Here is a 26,646-nt window from a genome sequence, read left to right as displayed (position 1 = left end):
ATTCTCCACTGGTATAAATCAGTATCACTGTTGACAATTTACAAGAAATGCAGAGCTTGTTTTCTCCTGTTGTTTTGTGTGTGCTTTGTAAATAAGAAAAGCACTGTGTGCATATGGATTTTCTTTTATCTTGGCGTTTCCTGCTGTTTCACAATTATTAGCTATTTAGGTGTTACAGCACCTTGTCAGAAAGCTAAGGGTTATACAAGAATTGCTTCAGGTACTAGAATGTGGCAACAGTTCAGATGGAGTCTGTTGTTAATGCACATACACACAATATAGTATTTTGGGGGACTGGAATGATTTTAAGTGTCCTATTCCAACTGAAACAGCAATGACAGTAATGCTTAATCAATTGAAATCTGATGAGAATGCAGGTATTGATGCTTATGCTCCTGCAGAGATTACCAGAGGATCCTTCATAACTTCAGGTTCTCAGAACTTCCATTTTATTATATATTCAAAAAGACAGACCTTCCAGTACTATGGTGCCCTCTGAAACTAGGTAAGGGTGTAGATTTCAAGTTCAAATGAAACAAGCTCCCTGTTCTCACCACTTCCTTTGCGGGATATTTCTTTGGATTCTTCAGGATCCAAATACTCATCTGAGATTTGTGATGGGATCACAGCTCACGATGGCATGGCTGCAAATAATGTGAAGTGTTCATTTGGAAGACTTAATGCTGTTTGGGTTTTTGTGTTTGTTTGTTGTTTGTCTGTTTTTTTAAATCCACAGTTTTAGTCTGTAATGTTCAGAATACAGTTTAGTTTTATTTACTGTAGTTTCAAAGTTATTGCCTCCTGTGCTTTGTTTTAGACAGAAATTGATTATTGTTGTATTACTTTTTCTGCTATAGAAAATAGTTACTCAGAATGCTTTTAAATAGCGGTATGTGTAAAACTGCACTTGCTTTTCACATGAGAAGCCTTAGCTCAATAATCAGTTTGTCAGTAGTGCAACAAGTCAGGCAGCGTCCAGCTGATATCAGGGTCTGACCCTGTGCCCAGAGGAGCTCTGGCTGCTCTAGGAGGGAGTGTTGCAGATGCGGCCTGAAGTGCTTTTATGAAAATACAGGAAATGGCATTTAGAAAGCCTGTGCTCTCAGTGGCTTTCAGAGCAATGCCACGTTGGTTTCATTTGTATTTACAAGTGGCTGTAAGCCTCTGGAAAAGGCAACATTCTTTTTGTATAGTGTCTGGAGCAGGAGATGTTCTGTCATTAGCTCTTTGATATAAAGGCTGTATCCATTAAGACAAGAAAATTGAATAAGCCATTTTATGAAACAGTGGCAAACAACTTCCATGGCCAGAGAAATCTGTATGCAGTTAAATTGTTTGATACTTACATGGTTATTGCAGCTCACAATACTCATTCACCATGATCATACCAGCTTCCCTCAGCAAGGGTTTGGCATCACGTGTTCAGGAGTGCATGACATTCCTTTAGGAAACCATCTCCAACTGAGTTCATGCACAAAAAAGATTGTTTGAAAGAATCAACATGGCCCAATGACACTCCATTCAAAATTCAGGAAGGCATTAACTCAAGGGAAGCGTCCTACTCCTGGATAGTATGCTTGTCTGGCTTGGATCAGCTGCTACATTCTCGCTAACATTTTAATCAAAGGCTATAGAGTAATTGTGTGCTGTACCGCCTTCCCTGCCCTAGTTCACCTTTTTTTTTTTTTTTTTTTCCCCTAACCTCTGTTGTCATCCTATAGAGAGTGCATTATGGCTGCTTCTTTATTTTCTTCCCTTGCAGTAATACCCTGCCTGTTGTCTTCGCTCACAGGCTTCACTGGCAGCTTCCCTGTTCCTGACAATGCAGTCTTCTGACAGCCAGTGAAATGTAGCAGCTAACAGGTGGCTTCAGGGCACTGTGTCAGGTTCTGAGTTAAGACAGTGAGGGGCCCAGTGGTCAATTGCCTGCTACAAATTAGAATTAGGCAGGGAGTTTTTAAATCAAGTAGTGGACAAGGTGATGCTGAGTTCAAGACATTTGATAATTAACCTGTGCAGTGTTGAAAGAGTTAAGGGAGAGATCTCCCAGTTCATACTGGGGAACTGTTGGCCTTTGTTATCATATTGCAGAAGGAAATATTAACACTGAACTCTTGACTATAGAAGAATGTGATATCTCTTTTAAAAATGAAATTGGTGGGAAACAGAGAAATTAATCAATTTGGTAGTTTGTCTTTAGTACACTGACCAACTGGTGATGGTTTTTGGCAGGCGTCACATCAATTCTGTGAAGCGAGGTGGAGACTACTTTCATATACTGCACCAAGAATCGCTGGAGAGGAGTGCACTGGAAGCAGCCCAGCAGGATGAGGGCACGATATGGAGAACTGAATTCCAACCATCCATATACTCCTCTGATGCAGAAAAGTCAGAGGAAGAAATAAACAAGTAAGTCAACTGAAGAGAGCTTTGGGTAGTCTGAGGGCAGTGGTTTTTAAAAGTGACAGTTTCCAGTTCCTGTCTTTACTTGGTATTGAGGCAGATTATTATTACTGTGTGAACTAGAAAGAGAAAATGCTTATAATCTAGGTAGATGAGGAGCTGTAAACCTAGGAAGCACGGGGGGGCGGGGGGGGAAGGTGCTCGAGATGCTGTTTAAAAAGGAGGAAATTTTAAAGGCAGAAGGGTAATGAGCCCAGGAAAGGTTTTATAGCCAAATCAGAACTGATTCTCTGAGGAGAAAAGGACGAGGCTGGTGAGTTTGTGCCATGCTTTTATTCCCACAATGAGACCACAGCATTAAGAATAAAAAAGAATTGCATTCAGCAGAATAAGTAGCTTAGCTTGCAGAGTGGGTTTCTTCTCTAGTTCAGACTTATTACTTACAATACTACCTTCTTCAGATTTTCTGTCTGATCATTAGATAGTCTTCAGTCCTTTGGGTTCACACTGGTCTCTTCAGTGCACCTTTAATGCCTGTTGTAATGCTCTGGTTGTCTTCCATTTGTCAAACCTCACTAGGTGATGAGATGATTAAATACTTGCTCAGCAGGACAGAGTAGCTCTTCTAGAGGTTACACACCTTTGAAGCCTTATTGCATCAAAGGCTTCTTTCTTCAGCAAGGCTGAGGTAAAAAGATTTACATTCCACTTCCCTTTATGGATGTATACCTGCATTGTCTGCTCTGGTAGGGGAATTGGACTAGATGATCTTTCGAGGTCCCTTCCAATTCCTAACATTCTGTGATTCTGTGAAGTTTGTAATATTAATAAATAATAATAAATGCAGTAATTAAGAATTTAGAAATACACTTAAGTACTTTTTTTAAATGTGAGGAGAAGAGGAAGTGTGGTGACGTTAACATAAGTTTTATTGGCTCTGTCTTCATTTCACATACTCCTTTTTTAACTTCAGCCTTTGTCCTTTCCTGCAGTTGCTCTCTGACAGATGGTGACAACCTGATGAAGTTGGGGAATATGAAAAAAAAGATGACCTTACGGTCTTTCACTCCTGTTTATACCAGTGTCTTGATTCCAAACCCCCCTGGAGTAAAGAGGTATATTTCAAGGCAGATATATGCCCTGCCCTCTTTAGTAGGACATAGCGAAATTCACAGCAACACAGACCTGTAACATATATACCTAGAGCTGCTGCTCAGGTGTGAATGCATATCCTGAGAGTTTCAGGAGTTTATAGTGAAATAGTCTGTCTTTACTAATAGCAGCTCTTAAATTCTAACTTTAAATGGTTGAATACTAATGGGTTACTGAAAATCTCGTGTGTGTGTGTGTACGCAAACACGCATCATTTGCTTTGCTGATCTTGACTCAACAAGTTGTAAGTTGCATAAGATTTGCTTATGTGGTATAGCTTTCAAGATAAGGTTTATTTAAAGGAAAGGCTGTCAAAATGAAAATTTAATTTGCCTGGTTAAAAAAGTAGGCCTATGAAAGAGGGAGAATGCAGTACTTGTACCGTGTACACTTCTGTATATTTTATATTAGTCACTAATACACACTATCTGTTCTATTCTAAGTTCATTGATCCAATTGCTCACCAAAAATGTCTTTATATATTTACATTTGCATGCGGAATAAACTAAAATGCCAAAGATAATCTTAGTTCAGAAAAAGATGAGTCCAACTTTTTTAAACTCACATGCTGCTTTTTCTTAAATGCAAAACTTAAAAGCTACTGTAGGATCCAGAAAACATACAAATCCATACCATAAAGGGATAAATGCTGGAATCCTCATAGGTATGAAAGCACCAAGCACATCACCAAGATAAGTCCACTGGAAACTTCACATCAAAAACCATGCTTTCAGGATTGAGAGTTAGGTATCAACATGACAAAAATGCTGAAACGTGTCTAGAATTCACTGGGATAATGAAAAAATAATCTGCTTCAGAAAAGCTGAACATGTCTACTTCAGCCGACACAGTGCCAGTTTGCCTGTTTCCCTGACTCTATAGTATAACACTTCTGTGTCTCCTCTTTGCAGCGAACTTCTCTTCCGACAGCTGTGTGCCATACACTGGCTTCTGGAGGCTTCGACTCTTGAATCCAACAGTTCGATGCATTCCATATTAACCTGTTGGAATCCAATGTACGTGTGCAATGCATGATAGTAGATGGAATGAGGAGTTTGGGATCTTTTCTCCCTTATATGTTATTTCTCTTTCAAGTAATAACTGTTTGAGTGAAATGTTATTAATTCTGTGCTGAGCAACGTAAACAAATTTTGCATTGGCTTTTCCCCCCTGTAGTCAGCAGGGAGTTGTATGGTGCAATCAGTAGCACAGCATGGTCCTCTATTATTGCAAGTTGCAAAACTAGGAGAAAATACTGAGCTATCCCACCCAAATTTAGTTGTGTTTTCTTTCCTTTCTCTCTTTTGGTTAATAATTATGCAAATTAAATACATGGACTAATAGATGTATGTATATTCCCATAGCCTTCCCTTGGAGGCTTATCCCAATGAACGTGACAGAAATGTCATGTACATTATAATTACAGAACTGTCATGTACATTATAATTACAGAACAAAGCCAGCTATTAAGTGATATTTAGTAGCTGGTTTTATTCTATCAATTATGCATGACAGTGATGGATACTCGTAAAAGGTGCATTGCTTCTGAACTTATACTGTTAAAAGTAAATATTAATTTAAGTTCCCAACATTTTTACTCAATATAATCATGTTGACATAATGTGTTTAAATTATTCATGAGAGTTTGGTAAAACAGTGAACTATTTATGCTCTGATTTGCAGGGCAGAGCTCTTCAAAGCTGTTCTGTTTTCTCTGTATATTCTCAGTCAAGACAAACTCTGCCTGCGTATGACAGGGGTGGCAGAGTAGCATTATATAAAATTAGGCTGATTAACTGGAGGGGAGAATCTGTCTAGTATGTATTGTGGATGGATTTTTTCACCCCTTTACATATGGGGACCAACCAATAGACTGGGATAAAAGAAACAGTTTGTCAGCAAGTTTCACATATACAGGCTGACAGCAGAGTATACATACACAAGGCTCTTGATTCATTTCCAGGTTCTGAAGTAGTGCACAAAAAGAGGGATTTTGTTGTTGTTGTTTTTTTTTGTGGTTTTGTTTTTGTTTTCCTAATGTGGTGACAGAAGGAAGCTTAGAACACTAATCTGCTTTGTAAAACCTTTGACTGATTGACTGGCGACGGAGTGATAAATGAGGCTACCTCAGCAGTGCCCTGTTGTTATACCGCAGCTGCAAGGACTGCAGCTTCTGCATTTACCTTTGTCAACATGATGCAACATTTACACTTTTGGACCAGTATAGGTCTTCATTTAGCCAACAGCATGGAAAAATCAAACTTGTATGAGCCTGCTGTCACTTCTATCCATGAAGTCTTGCTATACTGGACAAAATTCTTCATTATTTGTGTGGAGCAAGGTGAAAGCATAATCTGGCCCAGTACATTCATGATAGTTCAGAGAATAACTGTTCTTTCTTCAGATCCTTCCTCACTTGTGACTATAACATACTCATGGCTCATACACCTTGCATTCTCTTTCAATTTCTTAAAAGCAAAGATATACATCAGAGTAATGGTCAGCGACCATTTACTCTACATTTATTGCATTTCTTAAAATAAATATATAATAAAAGCAGGTCTCTTGAAATGGAAAACTAATTGAATTGTTTTCACTTAGGGACCCTGGTGGTTGTAAAAAAACAGTAAAAGAAATCCAAGAGGAAAAGACAGCACGATACATGTGGGAGCTCTTTATTTCACACACAAAGGTAACTTCATTGTTAATTTCTTCCTTGGGACCTAATCCAACTCTTCAAGCATTTGTTTTGTTGGTTTGATCTGGTCTAGTGACTGCAGAATATACTTGTCTCTCTAGGTTTTGAAGAATAACAACTTGATAGTAGGTAATAGAGCAGCATGTAGCTGACTGAAACTGTGACTTTGTCTCGGTGATAAGTACTGATGTGGTAAGAATTAAATATTCAGCTAAAACATAACTAGCTTCTTATTTGCATTTGTCCCCTTTTTTATGACCCAGAGTCATGTAGCAGTACTTGTTCACATAAACAGGTCTTTTTCAGTCAAATGGGGATTTCACACTTGAATCCTGAAGGTCTTATTCCAGGATGTTCTAGTCATGAGTTGTTTGGTTGCCTTTTTACCCAGAATTCAGAAACAAATGCCAAATATTGAGGCCTTTAAAGAAAACTGGATTCACTTGCCACGTTCAAAGCAAGGCCAAGGAAAGGAGAAAACTAGAAATTCAGCTGAAAGCCTTTTAAAATAAAAATAAAGATAATACCTGAGAAGAAATAAAACACTAGGAAGTGATCTGTAACACTTGGTAACTGTTTTACTGTCTTTCTGACACCACAGAAAGACTTGCTTTTTCAAACTGCTGAAGTGACTGGAGGAAAATGAAGAGGGAGTGAGTGCTTAGGAGTATAACTAAGAACTCAATAAAGAACCAGTGGGTTTCTCACTCTGTAGCACATGTTACATTTTGATCTTTGGCAGTTTGCTTAAGCTTTTAGTTCCTTGCTTTGCCCCCTATAAGGCTAAATTAAACAAGTTTTGTGAAGTGCTTTTAGAACCCCAGGTGAGGCACTCTTGGATATATGAGCTGTTGTTACATGCAGGTTATTTGCTCTTGCTATTTTTCAACACCTGCAGCTTGTACCTTAATAACATAATTAAAATGATTCAATAGGAGATTACAATTTCTGTTGGAGAATAAGCAGCAAAAGTTGTGAAACTTTTAAAAGACAAATATTGTGGTTTTGTGCAAATATACTTCCTGCTGTTGGCAAACAAAGAGGCAAGTCAGCAAGTCACATAAATAAGAGAGTTGTTTCTAAATAGGAGGCTTTCTGATTTTTCCATATAGTCTTACCAGTTCTCTAGCATCAGATTCAAATGAACAGGACCAGAAGAAAGCAGAGTGAATGTGTCTTTTAGCACTTACGTTGCTGAGACTTTTTTTCCTCCCTGAATTGATGATAATATTACTTGAACATTGCTTTTCATATTTGATGTGAAACTTCAGGTGTAAATATTGAGTTCCTCAATTGGGGTACTTTGAGTTCCTCAGGGGTACTTGCATATATGTATTGTTCTGATTATCAAGCCTGCAGAGTTCAGTCATCTTTCAGACTTCAGTTTTACATTCCTGACACAGGAAAATCATTTGCCAGGATATTGGGTGTTGGGAGGAGACCTGAACATTTATCAGACCACTTTGACCTATTCTTCCCTGTACATGAGAAGGTTGCTCTTTTACCAGCCCTCTGTGCAACTGCAGTGTAACTCATTGACAAATTAGCTTAATGTGGTGGCATTAATGCTATAACAGAGGAGTACTGAAGAAAGATAACAAAACGAAGGAGGCCCTACCCAAGAAATAACTAGCTTGCTTGAAGTCACTAGAGAAAAATCTATGAGGTTACAGGAGGACCAGAAGGATCTAATATTGGAATTATTACTAGTTAAAGAAATGTGATACTTTGTCAAATTGCTACAAAGGATGCCTTCTTCCTCTTAATTTTTCCTTCTGTGTACAGAAACGCACCTGGAAAACACGATGCAGTCCACTTATGAGGAAGATAAACAGGGCATCTACTCCAGGCATCTCTCAGCTTAGCAGTCAGTCATCTCCCCGTGGTCAAAGCCCTTGTGACAGCGTAACTTCCATTATACCTTGCTCTGAAGACAACACCAAGATCAACATATCTTCATCTGATATTATGAGTGAGTCAGCACAAGCTAAAGAGCAAGACCTTCTTTCTGCCTGTAAGTTACTTTTCTTGACTGCCAATATCAGATGGATTTGCTTTCAGTGTTACTAGGGAGAACCTATGATGAAGATGCTGATAGACATACCAGTGTGTTTCTCTTCAGGCATATGGAACTTTGTGCAAGCCTCTCTGTGCCCTCCCTGTTAGCAGATTGGTTTGAAGACAATATAATCTCATGTGACTATTAAGTAAGAGTTTAACTTAAGATTCGGTTACAGCAGTTGTATAATCAGATTGTCATCCACATCTGTAAGGTCCAACAGGAGGTGAAAACAGTGAAACTGTCCTCTGCCACAACCAGCTGATCCACTACATACATATCTGTCTAACTTAGGGGATTCTGTTGAACTGAAGGGTTTCTTAGTCAGTGTTCCTCCCATCAGCGATAACCTGTGCTTGTTAGACCTGACAGAACAGTCTGTTAGCTCTGCAATGGTTTCAGTACAAAGCTAGGTAATGGTATGTCTCTTCCTTCTAAGCAAAGCTGGACCAGAAAAGCATGTTAGCATTTAGCACTGCTAATTATCTTTTAATTAATACTTATATTATAATTATTATGCTGACATCATGCTCTGCTAGACTCTAAATTACTACTCAGGAAAGAGGTCTTGGAGTCATCTGAGAACGCTCTGTGAATGTTCAGTAGCTATCAAAACGGCAAAAAGAACCCTAAGAATGAAGTGGAAGACAAAGCAGAAAACTTGTTATGCAAAAATACAAATGTTTCGTAAGTGGCTCTTCATCTGTGGCCCTTCCAATCCAGACAGCCTGGTATCAGAGGCAGTAAACTTTGATGGGGAAAAAAAAAAGGGTGAGGTATGTTAGAGATATAGAATTGCTGCTGTATGAGAGCCAATTAGAGACTAGGGTGCTTCAGTGCAGAAAAGAAATGGCTGAATACAAGGTTGTGCATGGAAAATAGTGATTAGAGAGTGGTTATTCACAAGTTCCCTTGATGCCAGATTTATGGGACACCAAATTAAATTGTCTGACAGAAAATTTAAAACAATGGGAAGTGTTTTCATGCAATGCATGTTTAAACTTAGGCATTCATTGTTACAATATATTGCTGGAAGTATATTCAAGTCCAAAACCAATTAAATTAGTAGAAGGAAAAACAATTGCTCTTAAATCTAAAGGAATGGGCATATTCTCTGGGTCTGAAAGACCTTTAGGTTCAGACTGCCAGAAGCTGGGTGGGTAGTATATCAGGAAGCTTTTGCTAATATCTTATACTACCTACAGAGCTGCTTCTGTCCGTGGCACTGGGCACACATCAGTAGCCCTCCTTGCACACAAACGGGAGTAGCAGAGAATTCAAAGCTATGATTTCAAGCAGTTTGTTTACAGATGTAGGTGAACAACTGGTTTGTATGTGAGATGAGATTTGAAAATAATCTTGAGAGCTGTAACGGCTGGGAGCCTCCATCTGCTGTGGGACATCAAGAATTATCTTGCGGTATGTGTTGTGTATGGGATGTTCAGTGTACCCTTTGGAACAGCATCTGTCACATGATGACCTGCGACTTCAGGGGACTGGCCAGAGTTACTAGTCTGCTCCTTTCAAGAATTATGTTCCTAGCTCTAAAAGTCTGTGCAGTTAGTTTCTGCAGGGCAGCTCTGTAGCAAAAGCTTGATTCTGTAATAATTTCCAAAAATGCTGGAGTTGTGTTTAATCCAGGATTCTGATAATAGGATGCTCCACAGACAAATCAGAAATGGATTACAAGTACAGCTACCCTACTAGCGAGGGTCAGAGTGGAGCCATCATTTGAAACAGTGCTAGAATGCAGGAGTTTCTGGCCAGGACCTTGGCGCTCTTAAAACTCACCTGACCACACCTAATACGGAATCTTCATTATAAGTGTGGTTCTTAACATTTTAGGCCATTAGCTGGTGCCAGCAATTTGCTCCAGCCATGTCTCACATTTATAAATTCACAGTGTAATATTTAGATCTGTACTTTTAACAAGTAGAAATAGTTTGTGCTGCTGTTTAACACAGTCAACAATCACAGTCATTTTCTATTATATGTGGTGCTTCACAAAATTGTAGGAAAATGATGTTTTGAATTTGGGGATTACAGTTTCAGGGTGTTGAGTTCTCAGTAAAAATGTCACTTATTACCATGTAGGACGTACTGAGCACCTCAGAGGGTGACTTAGAATTTGACAGCTAACACTGGGATTTTTAATAACAAGCATGAAAGTTGTTTTACTGCACCGAGTGATTGGAGGGAATAACGCAGAGAAGGTGGCTGCCTTGGTGTCTCTCCAGGGGTTTGGCATCTAAGCAGGAATGAAATGGCAGTGGGAAGGAAAACAGAGATGTCAATTTGAAGGAAAACAGTGAGCTAAATTAGCTTTCCAGGTATTCAAGGGAGAGGAGAATGTAAGCGTTGACATTAGAGTGGAAGGTAGAAAGAGTAGTGTTATTAGTAGAGAGATCTGCTCAAAAGTGGACAACCTGGCAACTGTAGCCACTGAAGGGCTACCTGAGGACATGTCTTAAGTTTTAGCTTATGTTTTCAAAAGTGATTAATGAATTGGGTATGTTCATATTTGGGTACTTATCTTGAAACATCTTGGAAAAGCTGGGGTTTTGGAAGAAACTTTAGTTTTTAGAAATACTAAGTAGCAGGTTTACTTAGGATGTCTCATTCAGGCCGATATAGATGGTATCCTTTCTGCAAAGAAGAGAGGAATGTGCACTTTTGGATTGGTGTGCTTTTACAGATTTTTTTTTATCAGCCCTACAGAGAGTCATGCATGTAATACGTGAACATTCATCAAAAGATTTCCGTAAACAAGATAATATGGCTGAGAAGCTGGGACTGCAGTGGTATGTTACCTGTAAGAGTTTCTGAACGATTAGGAGAAGCAACTTATCAGGACAGAGCTAATGCTTCCCCCACCACGACCCCCAAACAACTGGAATCAATGAATTCAGATGACTTTTACAATTTTTGGCATGGGTGGTGGAATAGCCCGTTTTACTGCTGTGCAAGCAGCCTGTGTTTTCCGGAAAATACACCATTAATCTTGCCTTCGCAAACAGAAAAGACCTTATGCTCCAGCAGCTTTGTAGAAAAAGCGATGTTCTATCTTATTCCTGTAGAGTTGTTTCCATTTCTACCATTCCATTTTTCAGGAGTCTCCCGATAACATTTCTAGTTAAGCTTTTATTAGACGTGTTCCCTCATTACTCAGTTCTGTGGTGGTTTCCACAGCTATTTGATCAAGCTGACAAACCATTCTTACAATTAGACTTTGCTGAAGCATTGTTTTTTTCCTTTGAGTAAAAATAAATTTTGTACCTGGCTAGCTCCAGCAAGTCTTGTAATATTAAGAAAGTTTCATCAGCCCCTGTAGAATTTTTCACATTCTGGGGAAAGCATACTGTATGCTATTGTAAACCTTGTTGTGTCTTGTAGTTCGTCAGTGGCTCAGAAGAATTACAGAGCGAATGTGCCATTCGTTCAGGACAAAGAGAGTGTAATATCAAGGAAGCAGAGTCCCAAAACCCAGAGGTAAGGGTACCAATCTGGTTTTGAAGCGGGTTGTGTACTGTATAAACTCTGCTCTATGTGTGGAAAGCATTTGGCATGCAAATGTCAGAGAATGCTTTATTACATGAGACCAAGGCAGGCCAGTGAAGCCTTGAAGCACATGGTACATTTCAATGCAATGTGAAGGCATTTTCCTGGAAGGATATGACTGGAATGAACGACAGTACAAATCCAAATTTTCTATCACTTAAATTTTTTGGATTCATAAAGTTCTTTCATAAATCTGATGAACTAAAAATGTTAAATTTGGATTTTTACTGAGGCTAAGGAGATCTTAAAACCTACAGGGGCTCATGTGACTGCATGTTCTGACCAACACAGATGCTTACCACAAAATGCTTACCATAAGATGTTAATTTGACTTTTCTGTGTTGTTTGATTTACAGCCACAATATCAGCTCTTCCACTAAAAGCAAATCTAACTTGTGTGCCCATATGAGGCAGGAGTTCACAGCAATACGTGAAGAAGCAGCTGCTTGTTTACATGATACTCTGCAGCACCTTGAGAGGTAGGAAAAGACTGTTTTCTGTATGCTCTTAAAACACTGCACACCTTCTGACCAGATTTAGGACTTGTCTTCAGGCCTTTTAAAGATGCATTTGTATGGACTGATGTTAAAATAAGAATATAGAGATGATGACAGAAAGTTTTGAGAGTGTGTACAAAAATACATATTACAGGTTAAATATTTGCAGCAGTGTTTTGGGATATTTCTAAATTATTTTTATGGAAATAGTTTTGCTAAAAATACTGGATATATTTACTTTGGACATTATAGTCTTTTTCCCCTCAAAGACAGAATAAGAAATTCAGGTACATATAATGTGTATGGCTATCTTGTGTTTTCAGTTCAGCGATCACTGTATCACAGAGATCACTTCAATGTTACTTTGACCCTTCTTACAAGTAGCAGTTGCAATGTGCTCTGTCAAGGCCTTTTCCCAGATGAGTGACATTTCTCTGTTGTTGACCAGCTGAAGCCTGTCGTCCTTCTTTCACCCAGAAATGTTCATCTGTGACATCTGTGCAAATTCTTTTGTCTCAGTAAGCATCAGACCTTTTCTACACGGCTGTTCTGAAGGGCATGATTTTCTTTCACCTTCTCACTTCCTTCTTTTTCCATTCTTCTGTTCCATTTCACACTTAGATTTTTTTTGTCCGCAGAGCTTTCCTTATCTGGAGCTGGGTCCTTGTTTTCTTTCCTTAGCAGCTGCTATGACTGCATAAGGAACTGATCTTTCCAGCATCCTGCAGTATGGAAAGACAAGTCAGGTGGAAACTTCCTCCTTGCAGCTATTTTACCATTCTCCATACAGCCACACAAGCACATTCTGTTTGATAAGCATTTGGAGATGAAACCTCAGTTTGGCAGGATATAGTATAAGAAACTTACTGGAGAGAAAAGAAGATGTTTCTTTTTGTTATAACACAGTAGTACTTTTTGTAAGAATGCATACACGAGCCCAATCTCTGGGTCGAAATTCTAGCTCAGGTCACTCTATTCCACCTCTCTTCTGTTGTATTTTGAAATAATATTTAGCCCTAAATCACTGTGCGGTATTCTGTTTGCTTTTAAGCCGTGGACACCTGATAGAAAGTGGTGGTTGAATTTCAGTTAAAACATTATGATCCTGAAGTTTATTTCTTACCCACAGCCTAGACTTGATACAAAACATAAGCCCTTTTCAATATGTTGCAGAAACATGGATGTGTACAGAACACTGCAAAAGCAAACATTGTTATTAGTGTCCACAGACTGAACATACAATGTGTTCTTCACATTCATTGTTTTCTGCCTTTCGTAGTATCTTCCCAGTTAACTATGCAGATACATGGTAATGTTTAATACACAGCTTTAACTTTTAAGGTGCTTTTTTGTGTGTGTGGGGGGGGTTTTTTTCCATAGGAGTCAGGAAGAGCGATGTCGTGAAAAATTCCAAGCCCTGGAACAATTGACAGATTTTAGAAAAGACATGGAAAGAATAAGACAGCTGGGCCCAAGAGCCGAAAGAGAACGTGATGAAGGTGAAATAAACTGGTAAGGAGGCACAGAAATCCTCAGTTCAAATGAGAGATGGTCAGGGTCCTAGAGTTCGGTCTTTAGTCCAAAAAGCAAAGTATCACTAGAAACCATTGAATCAGTTGATGGAAATGCAGGCTTTTCAAACTGGTAGCAACAAAAATACAGATAGGATGTACAGGAGTGGATCTTGGCCTGCTCAGCAGATAGATTAATTGGAAATTGTAAGAAAGGTGATGAGGAAGTGTTATTTTCCAGTGCTATCAGGCAAAAAGCACTCAGTCCTTGTATTCGCATGCCCTCCCCAGGTGCAGTGTTAGAGGAGACTTCTTCTGCCAGGAAGTATGTAAAACGCACTGTAACCTGGAGATGAGAGATCACTGAATACTAGCAGTGTACTCCTGAGTGTAGAACTGGCCCTACTGAAGACCATTTCACTTTTTTTTTCTGGTTTAAGAAGGAAATTCCTTACCGTTCTCTTGCTGTCCCAGTAACGTCTGTTCCAAACTGGAGGGAGGCAGCACCCAAATCATCAGCCCTTTGCAATGGAAGGCACAGCACATCCCAGTCAGGCACTGTCTGGAAAGGTTTGGAACATCAGTCTCTGGGACTGTCATAGCAGCACTGGAGAATTTACACAGACCATTAAAAACAATGGCAGTCTTTTCACAAGAGTTTTATTTTTATTGTAATGTGTAATGCCCCCAAATCTCTATATTCAGAGTGAAATGGTAAAGACTGCATGTTACACTGCACTTAAATCAGTGAGATTTATGTCAGCACATAGAGGAGAATGATGATAGCAGAGGGAAAACAGATAGTAAAGAGAATCAGAAAGTGTGTCGGATCCGGCACTGATTGCACTGGAAAATCCATAGAGCCTAAACAAAATAAATAGAGAAAAGATGAAGAGGACAAATATGTAGTAAAATGGGAACATTTGTTAGGGGTTTTTTATTTGTTTTCATACCCAAGTTTGTCATCCAAATTTAAATGAACAATGAAGAAGCATCTATTTCAATGCCCCGCGATGGGAATTGGTGCACAACTCCAATAAAGTAAAGCTCTTTCACATTATTCACTCAGAATTACACTGAGTATTGCATTCCCTGAAGAGAAATGTTTTCTGTGGAAGCTATGGAGGTGGTGAAGTAGCAGAAATGCCAGAAAACCCAGAGTTATTAATCAGACATGCATTTGTTTCCATGGCTTCTCTTTTATTGCTGTTCTTCTTTCTGCTAAAGGCTTTCTGAATTGCTTGCCAGGCTCCCAGAGTCTGTGAAGAGTGACCGCTGTGTACACAAAATCTTAAAGAAACTAGAAAAATATGGCAAGAATCCTGACTTGAAAATTGAACCAGATGCCTTTCTTAAGGTTCTGGCGGATCTCCAGGTGTGGGAGCTGTGTTCTCCAGAAATTGCTGCAGCTGTGGAGGTGAGATGAACCCAGTCCGTGATTCTCTGTGTGATGAGGCTGGGGAGAGCTGGTGTCTATGGGTAAAATGCATGCAGTGGAAAGTTGCAAGATTAAATCATTTAGGATCTCACTAAATGAAGATGTTACTATTCACCTTTTACAAGGCACTTTGAACTCTGCAGAAGAAAGATGTTATGTCATGCATTGGATTATTAACCAATATCATTTTAATATTATGTCATTGATTTATTTACTGCCACAGTGAAAGTGGCATCTGTCATAAACTGTTAGGATACTTGCAGAGAAAAGGCCTGTCATTCCCAGTTAGTTACATCCATGAGCAATTCAAGTAATGTATTACATCACGGATTCAGGCACTCTGCAGATATCTTTGTTTGCTTCAGCAACGCTAAAAAAAATTATTAAAATCTGCTTGTCCAGATCTTAAGTTGGGCTCAACTCTTGTAGCTCTAGCAGCAATTGGCAGAAGAGGAAGGACGCAAGAAAGAGAATACACTTAGAATGTGTACTGATGTGTAGTCTAACCAGGTAGCTAACTTTAAAAAAAAATGGCAATGATGCCACCTTGTGTTTTTTTGTCTCATCGCAGTTGTTTCCCCTAATGTTCAAGACCAACAGAAATTTTTGAAAGGTAGCAGGTTACTGTTCATCTTGCATATATCAAGTGTTATCATGACTTACAAAGGCTAAATTTTAGCACCCAACATGTCAAGATCAGACTGCCTGTATTTTCTTGACATCTTTTTAAGAGCCATTTTCTCTTGTGCCCTAATTTGCATAGCCACTAACCAGAGAGACAGCCTTGCCTTAACATTCAATGTATGTCTCTGTGGTTTGCTGTTCTTTTTAGACTGATTTCTTTGCTGCTTCTATTATGTTCCCTTTGCACTTTGATCCCTCATATTAGTGCAATAGTAATAGAGAAAAGCGTGAGCATAGCCAAATCTACTCTCTACTTATTTATACATCTTTCAAAAATAGCCTCAGAGGAAGGAGGATCTTGGTGCTCTTTCTGACTGGAATAGATAAAGGAAACTGTTGCATTTTAGGAACAAGAAGGTCATCACTGAATACTGGCTAATACTGGTAGAGATTCCAGATGAAGTTCTTATTTAACTTCAAGTTGCTTTAATATATGTACTGCAATGGTAGGTAGAAGACAGCTGTAAGTTTAAAACACAAAGACTTTAGCTGGAAGGATTCGGGATATAAACTGCAATGAAGATTGTAGAGTTTTGTCTTTAAGTCCTGTTAGAGCATATCCAAATGTTCTGAAAGTTGTATTAGAAATGTTTTGGTGATATAAAGCACTATACTAACTGTTTGCAGAAGCCATTACATTTGTTCTGTTGTCACAATGGTCATATTTTCCCACATTAGCCCTCTCTCTCACATTAAACAAAAGCTCAGGAAAGAACTCTTTTCTGTTTCAGTTTGTACGTGAAAGTATTGTGCAGATGCCAGAAGAGGATTTCAGTCTGTGGTTTCAGACAAGAGCAGCCCACCTCAGTGCACAGTCTTCTACCATTTAATCAAATGGTCACGAGATGGCTTTCCAGCTACGATGGTCCTCAAACAGAAAACTACTGGCTGTTGAGATTTGTCTCAATGAAGACTGGGGAAGGGGAGTGAACTTGAGGAAGTCCCACCAACCACTCTTGCACAACTGAAATTCGTCGCTCTACAGTGCTGCACTGGCTGTAGTTGGCCATAGAAAATAAAAGCTAAATACTGTTGTTCCTTCCTGTAAGATGTCTTGCAAAACAAGCATCTACTCAGTATGGATATACTGTTTTCCTCATCTAAATAGCATTGTCTCTGCTCTTCACTTAAGCTTTCCCTTATAAAAAATATCCCAAGCACAGGGTAGTTGTAAGCTTTAAGACACATTTTTATTTTGCATTGGGTTTATTCTGTAGGTAGTCTGTGATTATGGATTAATTCTTGCCCTATTAAAATCAGCAGTGAAAAATCAAACATCCTTAGATGCATTTCCCAGGTTTTCACCTGAAGATATGGGTTTTTTTCCCCCCGTTACCTTAGCTTGTGTTTGCCATTACTCTGCTGGGTAAGATGGTAGAATGACGCCCCTGAACTCAGTGATAAATACATGACCTTTGTGAATCTGTTTGGGCTTAACCATGTATTAATATTTCATGGTGGGTCACAATTGCTGGGTGATGGAATCAGTGACCCACTGACCTTCGAGGCTGATGATCTTAATGAGCTGCTTACCTGCCTGTCAAAGCTTCCAGAGGACCCATTGCAGAGAAATGCTGCTGATCCTTCAGACACAATAAAGCCAGTTTGGGTTCCAGGTGAGTACAGTGATCAGTAACCTGTTATTGATTAATGGCTTTATTTTGTCCCCTTCCTCTTTATCAAGAGATAAATGTTTTTTGAAGAAAAGAACCAATAACACAGATTTCTTTTAGTTTTACAGCCATCAGAAAAAGGTAAGCTCTTAAAGTTCTGTTGTCCTTCTGCTTTTCTCATTATGTATGTGATGGTGATAAGCTAGCATTTGTACAGGTAGTGCAGCCATATTTTTCCCTGTTTGTGCTTTTTTTTTCTCACTCCATCTCAAAATCAGTGGCAAACTTCCATCCAAAACTCTGTAGGATTGATGTAGTGGCCAGTGAAATCGGTGGTATTGCTTCTGCCAGATGAGCAGGATGAGGTCTCATTCTGACCCGTGAGACTTTAACTTCACTGTCTTCTATTTAACTTCCTTACAGCCCTCCATGTGTTTTGAGAAACCCCAATTCTGCCTTTCTTTTGAGATGATTTCACCATGATCTGAGTCAAGTTTCATTGTCGGTGCTGTTGTGTTACCCTGTGGTAACAGCTGAAACTACATGCAAACAAAAATCTTAATTTAGCAGCTTAGGAGCTCCTGGTTGAATTGTAGTTACAAAAGGTGAAACCTTCATCTTGGTCCTTCCTCACTACATGGAACTGCAGATATAAGGTTGTGAGTTTTCCTTACATATAAGAAATGGAAACAAAAGGGTTTGTCCTCAGCTGGAGTACAGGAGTCGTGCTGCCAAAATCAGAACTTCATACCAATCGAGCCTGTGACCTAATGCGTTTGCCTGCATGTAAGATGAGATGATTGTGCCAAATGTAATTAGCTAATGTCTGAGCAGCTCTTTGAGCTCCCAAAGCAGGATGCCAGTGCTGAATGTCAGGAGTCTCTGATGTTTTTGTGGGATTATGAAATATCTTATGTATGATTTTGTCTGACAATGGCTCTTCTCCTATTGCCACTAGGTTACAAAAGGGACTCCTCCTCTAGAAAGCAGATCATTTTTTTTTCCTCCTCCAGCACCAGCCTAATGAAAAAAAAATTGTGTTTCTTTTACTCTAAGGTGGAGAAGAACTGCTCTTGAGCGAAGTAGCAGCTTCTGTTTTCCTGCTTCATGACAAATTTAATTTCCTCAGGCAAGATCCTCAATCCTACTCAAGTATTTGCCAATATAAAGAACTGAAACAATACAGAGGATACAGGTCCATACCCAGGTAAAAAAAAAAAAATATATATAGGCTCTTTTAAATTTTGGGTTTCTTTTTTTATTTTGGGTTCTGTTTGTTTGTTTTCCCCCATGCAAATATCTTGAATTCTCCCAAATATTCTCCCTGAACATCTCACAATCTTCAAGTCACCACTTCAGTAGGCCCTTGCAAGGTAGGTTCAAAGTCACCCATTTAAAACATTGGAGATGGATGCACAAAGAGTCTAAACAATTTGCTAAAGGTCAACAGCACGTGTGGTAAAGGTTCTGGTCCTTTATAGTTTCAGCTAGTGGGCCAGTCATTCACAAATTCCGTTAGCCAAAACACACCGTGCAAGCTTGGGTTGGTCACTTCATGCACTGAAGGGATGTTTGGGGAACTCAGACAATGAATTCACAGCCAGAATCTTGATCTGTTTCTTGCTGCCTGATGTGTTCCCAATGTCATCCAAACCCCACCCTCCTCAGATCACACCTGTGTGAAACTGAAATAAGAACATTTTCCTGGGTCTCACTAGTAGCAGGGCAGAAAATTATTGTTGCATGAGAATTGCTTGGATATTGGGCTGACAAGCATTACAGGAAAACTCATCAACTAAAGTAATAAGTAAAGCCTGTTTCACCATTCACCCTTCCCTTCTGCCTCACAACGGTTCTGCAATTGCCATCTCAACTCTCTTTTCACAGCAAAGATTTCATGATGGTAGAAAAGAAGCCAACCATCCTATTATACCAACAACAATACTCCAACTGTGATTTATGTTGAACATAAAAAGCAGCATGTTATAAATAGGGATTATAAAATAAACATCTCTGTCTGTCTTGGAGATAGGCTTTTTTATTGAGACTAAATGTCACAATCATTGTAGGGCTATTCAAAAATCAGGGTGCATTTTTCTAATTGGAATTTCAGCTTCATGTATCACCACTCTGTTCTGCTGTCTTGTATATTAATGGCACCATGCCAGCATGTTAAAGAGATGCATCTATATTTGGCCTCACATTAATAACAGCAATTCTATTTGCCAAGTTTTAATAAATTTCGCTGTTGTAGCATTGCAGAAGATATAAGCTCAGGCTAACAAACCCCATGATATTTGGGCCCAGCTCCAGTTCCTGTTAAGGTCAGTGGAAAAGTTCTTATTGACCCTGTTGACTGTCGATTACTGTAAAATCAGAATAGGTGCTTACAACAAGTGCAAAGGCTCATCTTGTAACCAGCAGTTCGATCTTTGATTCAAGCCACTGTTTGTAGCTGTACTTTTTGTTATGCAGCAAAGCCTACACAAAGCAAAATAAAAATATGCTTCCCAGTAGGAAAGGTGACCAACCACCTAAAGAAAGTAATCAAAGAGAAAAAAAGATGTGACAGAATGAATTGCAGCTGGGAACAGTTCTCAGATACCCCAATCTTAATTTCCTATCTCTGGTGAGATTTCTTGTCATGTGCCTAAAAGCTTCCAAAAAAGGACCAGGGCTGGACTTGTACCAAGGGTATGAGGACATTGGTCTGGACAAATTCTTCAGTTGCTCAGTGGCAGAGAGGTTCCTGTATAGACCCATTCTTCTTGCAGAGTCCCCATCCTATTCCTCTGGCTACAGACTTCCAAAGACTTTATTTCCTCTTTCTGGATGTTGAAAGGTTCAGAGGCATTCTATTGGGAAGCATGTCTGAGTAATGATTTAATGACTTAGTACTACTAAGGGCTGGTTTATGTAAAATAATATCAGAGCTGTTTTGAATCATCAGAGTAGAAATAATGACATTAAATATATTTGTAGATAGGACTGTTTTTCTTCCACTGCCTAGAGTGCAATGAGTGGAAATAAAGCTTAATCTTTCCCACTTTGGCTGGAATTGAATCACACCTTTGACAGTGATAGCAGGTTCTGTATCAGGGAAGGTCACCTGAGCCAGCCCAACAGGATCATCTCCTAGAGAAGCTGAAAGAGCAGTTTTTAGAAGCAGACATCTTACCCTCTCCATTTCTGTTATAACCCACACAAGGGTTGGCATGGCTTGTTCCATCCCACTCCTCAGTTCTTCTCTGTAGGAAATGTGTTTTCCTCTTATTTTTTAAATTTGCAGCCCTGTATTTGGGCATTTGCTTTAACTTAGCAAACCCTTGGCTTCCTTGATTTAACTGACTACTGGCTGAAAGAAATCAATATCTAACCTCCTCCTGAAAAGATCATAAACAACTGATTGCGAGAAGCTGAGAGGACATACCAGGGCCTAAACCACCCTGAAATTGCCCTGTTTCTTGTACTCAATCATGTGTCATTGGCCAATGTCAAAGATGGGATGTAGATGCATTTTAATCAACCTGATGCTTGTGGTTTATGACAGAATCGGAGAGGGAGGGAAAAGTTGAGACTGTTGTGTAACAGTCCAATATACCAGTGTCACTGTAGCATGTTTGAAGTTGTGTTTGTTTATTCATCAGGGTAATGGATGCAGAAAGAATATTCATTCAGGAGCTCTTTCAAGAGTGAGAAGCAAGGAATGCTCTTTTGCTGCTATGCCAGAAGCGCAGGGGGACAGCAGCATTCATCCCATGGAACCAGCCATGAAGTTCTGTGCTTTGAGGATGCCACCACTGCCGTGAGTCTCTTCATGGTAAGTGGCCATTTCCATCCTAAAGTGTAAGTCTTATGGAATAAAAGGCAGATTCTAGGTTTTTATGCAGTCAAAAAGGGAAATGAAGGGACATATTCCACTGGAAGGGAAAGAATTTGTTCTTGCACAAAGCAGAGCAACCTCAAAACTCACTCTGTCCCATCAGAATATGCCTTCCAAAGGAGCTGGTGTGCTATAGCTACACAAATCTCCTGCAGACTTTAGACTGATTACTGCATCAGCCCCCCACAATGACATCATTTTCAGTGGTGTCAGTCCTGAAAAACAATGTCAGTTTTCAAGATTCTGATTAGTTTCTCTTGTTGAACTAGACTTCTGCACTGCACTTCACAGGGGTAGGATTTAGACCCTGAAGAAGGGAAAGGCTGAAAAGAAAGTCTTTTTTCTCTGTTAACATGCCTTTTTTTTCATGGCAAATGGTTGTTTGTTTTTCTATGTGATTTATTTAAGCTTTTTATTAGGGTGACTATATTTTAGTACATTGCATTGTAAATTACACCCAACTATGTATGATGGATTCAGTCATGGTGCTATAAATTGTAGTGGATTTTTAGAAGAACCCATTGTGGTTGACAACTGGGGCATCTAATTTATTTCTAGTGCCAGATTACTGTAACAGTCATCAAAACATTGTATTGCACAGATAGTTTATAGAACATTTATCAGAATATTCTAAAATATACTTGCCTTTAAGAGGCTGTTTCCTACCTATGGTTCTTCAAGCCTTGTTTACAAAGTAGGGCAGGTTGCAGCTAAGGGAAATATGTATGGTCTATAACGAAAACTTCACACAAAAAGTGTGGAGGGAAGATTACAATATCCAACTGTTCCCATTTGTTGTAGGAAAAGAGGTGGAACTGTGACCCATATAATCTAAGTGGTTGAGATAAAAATGCCAAAAAAGCAAGCTTTTGCTCTTAAGCTAAAATAGACTTGTTTACAGTGCATCCTGCTGCACCCTTGTACAAAGAATCCAGGACATGAGAAAGGACTGAATATTGTTCAACTTCTTAAAAAGCCCTCTCCAAATTCCACATTCTGTGATTCTGTGAGATGAAGGTCTAAATTTGAAAAACAGAACACTTCTTAGCATGGTAAGGGCCTCAAAATGTACTTTAAAAGTGACTTATAAGCAAAATTTCTGTCTAAGATTCATCTCCCTTAACTTTTAATCCTAAAGCATGCAACCTCACTTTGGGTGCATTCTTCTCCACATGGTTTCTAAGGAAATGTGACTTAGCTGAACTTTGCTCTGTTTTTAGATGGGTAAAGTGAGGCAAGATAAATCCTGCCCTTTCGGTGCTACAACAGACTGTCTTGTCAGTAACAAGGAGAAAAACTTCCAAGAACATGAACTCATTTGCAGGGAAATGGGACCATGAGATAAAACAAGGGCTGCTCGCAGCACAACACAGGTCACCCATAGCACTGAGCAAATGCCCATTGCTGCCTGAGCTGGTTTAACAAATCCTTTAATGTTGATATGTGACTAAATCAAACAGGTCAGAAGCCAGGAGATAGGATGGAAAAGGACAGATAATAAAAAAATATGAGCATATGCAAAGATGTCTTTCTAAGCACTAGCAGGTTTGCACAGTCAACTTATGTATTGCCTTCAAATTATGATAGTACTTAAGTTTATCAGTGAATGAAAAAACAGTCTCAGACTGTGAAGGAAACTTTCATCTGGACATTTTCCTGTTCACATATTTATTCACCATGAATAATTTACCAAAGTAACAGCTCATCACAGATCTTTGTTTGCAAAGCCATAGCCCGCAGTCACGGTCCACAATGAAAAAGAAGAGTATACAGCTGCAAGAGTAAGACTGCAAAGTTATGTTTAGACTAAGAAAGATATTTCTCTCACAATATCTGTTACTGCATCAGCGTACACTAATTCCAGTGGTACAATAATGCATCAGCTCCACAGACACTGCTGACTCTGTAACACCCATGGAAATACAATAGCAGAGAGTCCTGACCCACCCCTTTTAAGGAATGGAACCTGGATCCTTCCATCCATTTCACTTTCTCCTATTTAATATACCACATATTAAACTCTGTCCGCTTCAAAAGCAGGAAAAATGAGACATGCCCCTGTTGTGCCCTAACTGCTGTTATACTAGAAGAAATAATGACAGTGATATGAACAGACTTTGGGAAAGATCTAAAGGCAGGAATTTAGCCTTTGATTCCTGAATATTTTCATTTATGGGAGAGAGTTAAAGGGCAGAAAGACCTCTTGTTCAACATTTGTGCCATGTACAGATGTTCGCTCTGTTTCTCGTGGAAAAGAAATAATTTTCAGACAAGTTGTTTCTGTCTTGTTTTTAAGGCCACCCACTTCTGTGACTTCCATGAGAAATGATCATTGAAATTATTCTTGTAACTCCTTTACTGCAGTATTCAGTTAAATAATACTGCAGCTCCCTGTATTAGGAAAAGCAAAACTGTGAGTATTTAATATGTATGAAAAACAGTAAACTGTACCTATCTGATTCAACCTCATAAATTAATAATACTTTTGCTAGGCTCCCACTGCCTGAATGAAATTTATGAACATTCTGTGATACTGTCAATAGAGAAACTTACTTCAGAGCTAGGAACAAATGTCTTTATGACAGCTTATTACAACAGCTTCCTTTGCATAACATTGACAAGGAGTTTGATTCAAATATTCATTCTGAATTGCTAAATGATGGGTAGCAGTAAGCAGCCTCCCAAATCTCTCCCTTCTTATTTCTTTTCATGCTTAAGTAAGTGTAGTGCTTTCAACATGGCTGTACAAATGGCTTCTATCTACAAGCTCCACTATACAAACATCATCCTGTGAACAGTGGCTAGAAGGTACCCTAACACCTAAAATCAAAAGCATAATAGCTACTTCCCAAAGTCTGCCAGTAAACCTTTGTGGTACAGCTGTGTAGGGGTCAACACAATGAATTACAACAGATTTCTTTCTTTTAGCATGTCTTGAAACTGTAATAGTCCTGCATTCCCTAGTACTGCTTAGTTACCTGCTGTACCTGTTTTACTCATTAGCTTGTGTGTACAGACACTGGAACTTCTTTCCAGAACCACTGCGAGCCATGAAAGTGTCTTTGAGGAGAGTCCTACCAGCCAGCAAAGCATAGTGGAGAGACCATATTCTGCCTTACAACAAATGCTGCTGTCAAGCTGTACAACCCTCCAAAATCAGGGGAAGAAGACCTTTGAAAAAATATCTTGAAACTGCCATGTCTCTGGCCCATCTGCTTTGCCCATCATGATGAGCAATTTATCCAACATCTTGTCTTACTCATATATCTGGGAAAAACTCTGTGCAGAGTGATCAGTTTCTTTTTCAAGACTCAAATTGATGTGCAAGGCTGTAAGCAAGAATATTGGGTGCTCTGACTCATAATCTTGGAGGGCTATTTTTATGACTGTTCTCTATGCAACTCCATCTTAAAATTCTCAGTTAATGTTCTTAAATAATTTTCACAGCTTTTTGCTGAGCCCTCTCAGCACAGTGGTTCTTCCCTCTGAGGTAAGAATGTTTCCCAGGTTCTCAGGAATAGTACTATCACTGCAGTCTGTTAAGTGACACTCTTGGCTGAGTACTTCCTTCATGTTCTTTACCTCAGTAAGTGGCTACAAGTCAGTGCCATTTAAAATTTAATCAATCTTGTCCTAACAGGATATACTTCTTGGGTTTTAACCCATCTTCTACATAAAACAAATCACTAAATTCAGCTACAATAACTGCCTCATGACAGAATCTTTGTCTGACCAACCTCTTAACGAGATCTCATTATCACAAATTGCTCCTGAATATCTATAATATCTTTTGTAGCTCCACACATCTCACCACTTCCTGTCTCCTGCTTTCTTTACAATCCATTAGCATCCCTTAGCAATCTCATTTGAACAATTAAACTGTACTGTTTCTAGAAATGCACAAGGAACTCCAGGGTCTGCTATTAGGTCTGTGTCTTCTGAGCACCCTAGGGCAGGATTCACACAGTCCAACTTCACAGAGCCCAGGTTCCTCCTACAGTTCATGGTCCTCAGAGAAAGATTCAGTGCAGGTTGTTGGCCTGATGCGACCAGTAACTCCACCAGTCTCTGAATCACTCTTGGAAGTCTCCCATAAAGGCACTTAAACTAAATGTCTGACGTTAGATGGTAAGAATCTACATCCTTTCCTCATACTCCAGTTTCAAGACTCCCTGGCTAATCTCTGCATGCAACTTTGCCCTCTCTATAGAGGGTTGGTTTGCCAGCAGCTTTTTGTTGTGCTTATTTATGTTCAACATTAATGGCTCAGACTGGCTCATGTGAGCTGGATGTTCTCATTCACATGCCTGATAATAGGTTCTTATTTACCTGTGAGTGTTACAGTTACAAGTTGACAAACTCATTAAGTCATTACAGCATTTCCCTGAAAATGTTCTCATGGATTAAAAGGCTTGAGTGGTCCTGGAAGATGCTGGTCTGCTGCAGGGATAAGTCCATAGTCTGCATCCCTACTGAAATAAATTCAAAAATTGTGTGGAGTGATGCAAACGGTGTTTTCTGAGCTTGTCTGGTGACTGTGTTTTAAAGTCCCCTGAGAACAAACACATCAGATTTTACAGTTACAAAGAGCTTGTACCTAAAGAGTAATGGGTACCTTGGCAAGCAGATGTAACTTTGGTGTTTCTTATTCTTTTTGAATGATATGGAATATTTTCTTTTGACATTTTGGTAAATCAGCAGATTCTCATTCCATGTTATATTCCAGGCATGCAGCTGAGATTATTAATGTCTATGAAAGTGAAAATACTGCATCTATATTTCTTACGTCTTTACTGTGTTGACTGCATTATATCCTGTAAGGGTAACAATGAGAAAGGGGAAACTGTGACTCTATTTAAGCCAGTTGCAAAACTCCCAGTGACGAAAGTAGCTCATTCATAAAGCTCTAAGCACACCTTACTGTTTTCTGTAACTTTTAACTAATGAAATGCTCTCAGGCAGAGCAAAATCTCAACTCCAGCCTTTATCTGATCAGAAGTCTCCCCATTTTGCTGAAGTGCCATGCAAGCACAAAGTTCTTCTTTTAATAAATGTCAGAATAAGCATCTGTTGATTTCTGGGTGCAAGCTCTCCTGCTTTTACTCGCTAACTTAAAAATCACAATGGAAGCAGATCTTTATTTTTAAAAC

At 39.2% G+C, this 26,646-nt stretch overlaps 1 protein-coding gene across 1 annotated transcript in view; it reads left to right on the top strand.

Moving 5' to 3' along the window:
- Window positions 1-16,987, top strand: part of CCDC60 (coiled-coil domain containing 60) — a gene marked incomplete at its 5' end in the record, with an annotated part of 50,784 nt that extends 33,797 nt beyond the window's left edge. Inside the window, 11 exons of the mRNA XM_082066473.1 lie at window positions 2,233-2,409; window positions 3,396-3,518; window positions 4,467-4,571; window positions 6,157-6,247; window positions 8,039-8,267; window positions 11,023-11,113; window positions 11,706-11,801; window positions 12,227-12,349; window positions 13,748-13,879; window positions 15,106-15,295; window positions 16,732-16,987. Coding sequence (XP_081922599.1) covers window positions 2,233-2,409; window positions 3,396-3,518; window positions 4,467-4,571; window positions 6,157-6,247; window positions 8,039-8,267; window positions 11,023-11,113; window positions 11,706-11,801; window positions 12,227-12,349; window positions 13,748-13,879; window positions 15,106-15,295; window positions 16,732-16,830 — 1,456 coding nt within the window. The 3' untranslated portion in view covers window positions 16,831-16,987. The remainder of the gene's footprint in view (window positions 1-2,232; window positions 2,410-3,395; window positions 3,519-4,466; window positions 4,572-6,156; window positions 6,248-8,038; window positions 8,268-11,022; window positions 11,114-11,705; window positions 11,802-12,226; window positions 12,350-13,747; window positions 13,880-15,105; window positions 15,296-16,731) is intronic.
- Window positions 16,988-26,646: the final 9,659 nt, after the last annotated feature.

Source organism: Streptopelia decaocto (genome assembly GCF_964273445.1).
Source record: "Streptopelia decaocto genome assembly, chromosome: 15".
NCBI classification, from domain to species: Eukaryota; Metazoa; Chordata; class Aves; order Columbiformes; family Columbidae; genus Streptopelia; species Streptopelia decaocto.
Note: the sequence above shows the minus strand (reverse complement) of the source record. Positions and strands in the feature narration are given on the sequence as shown.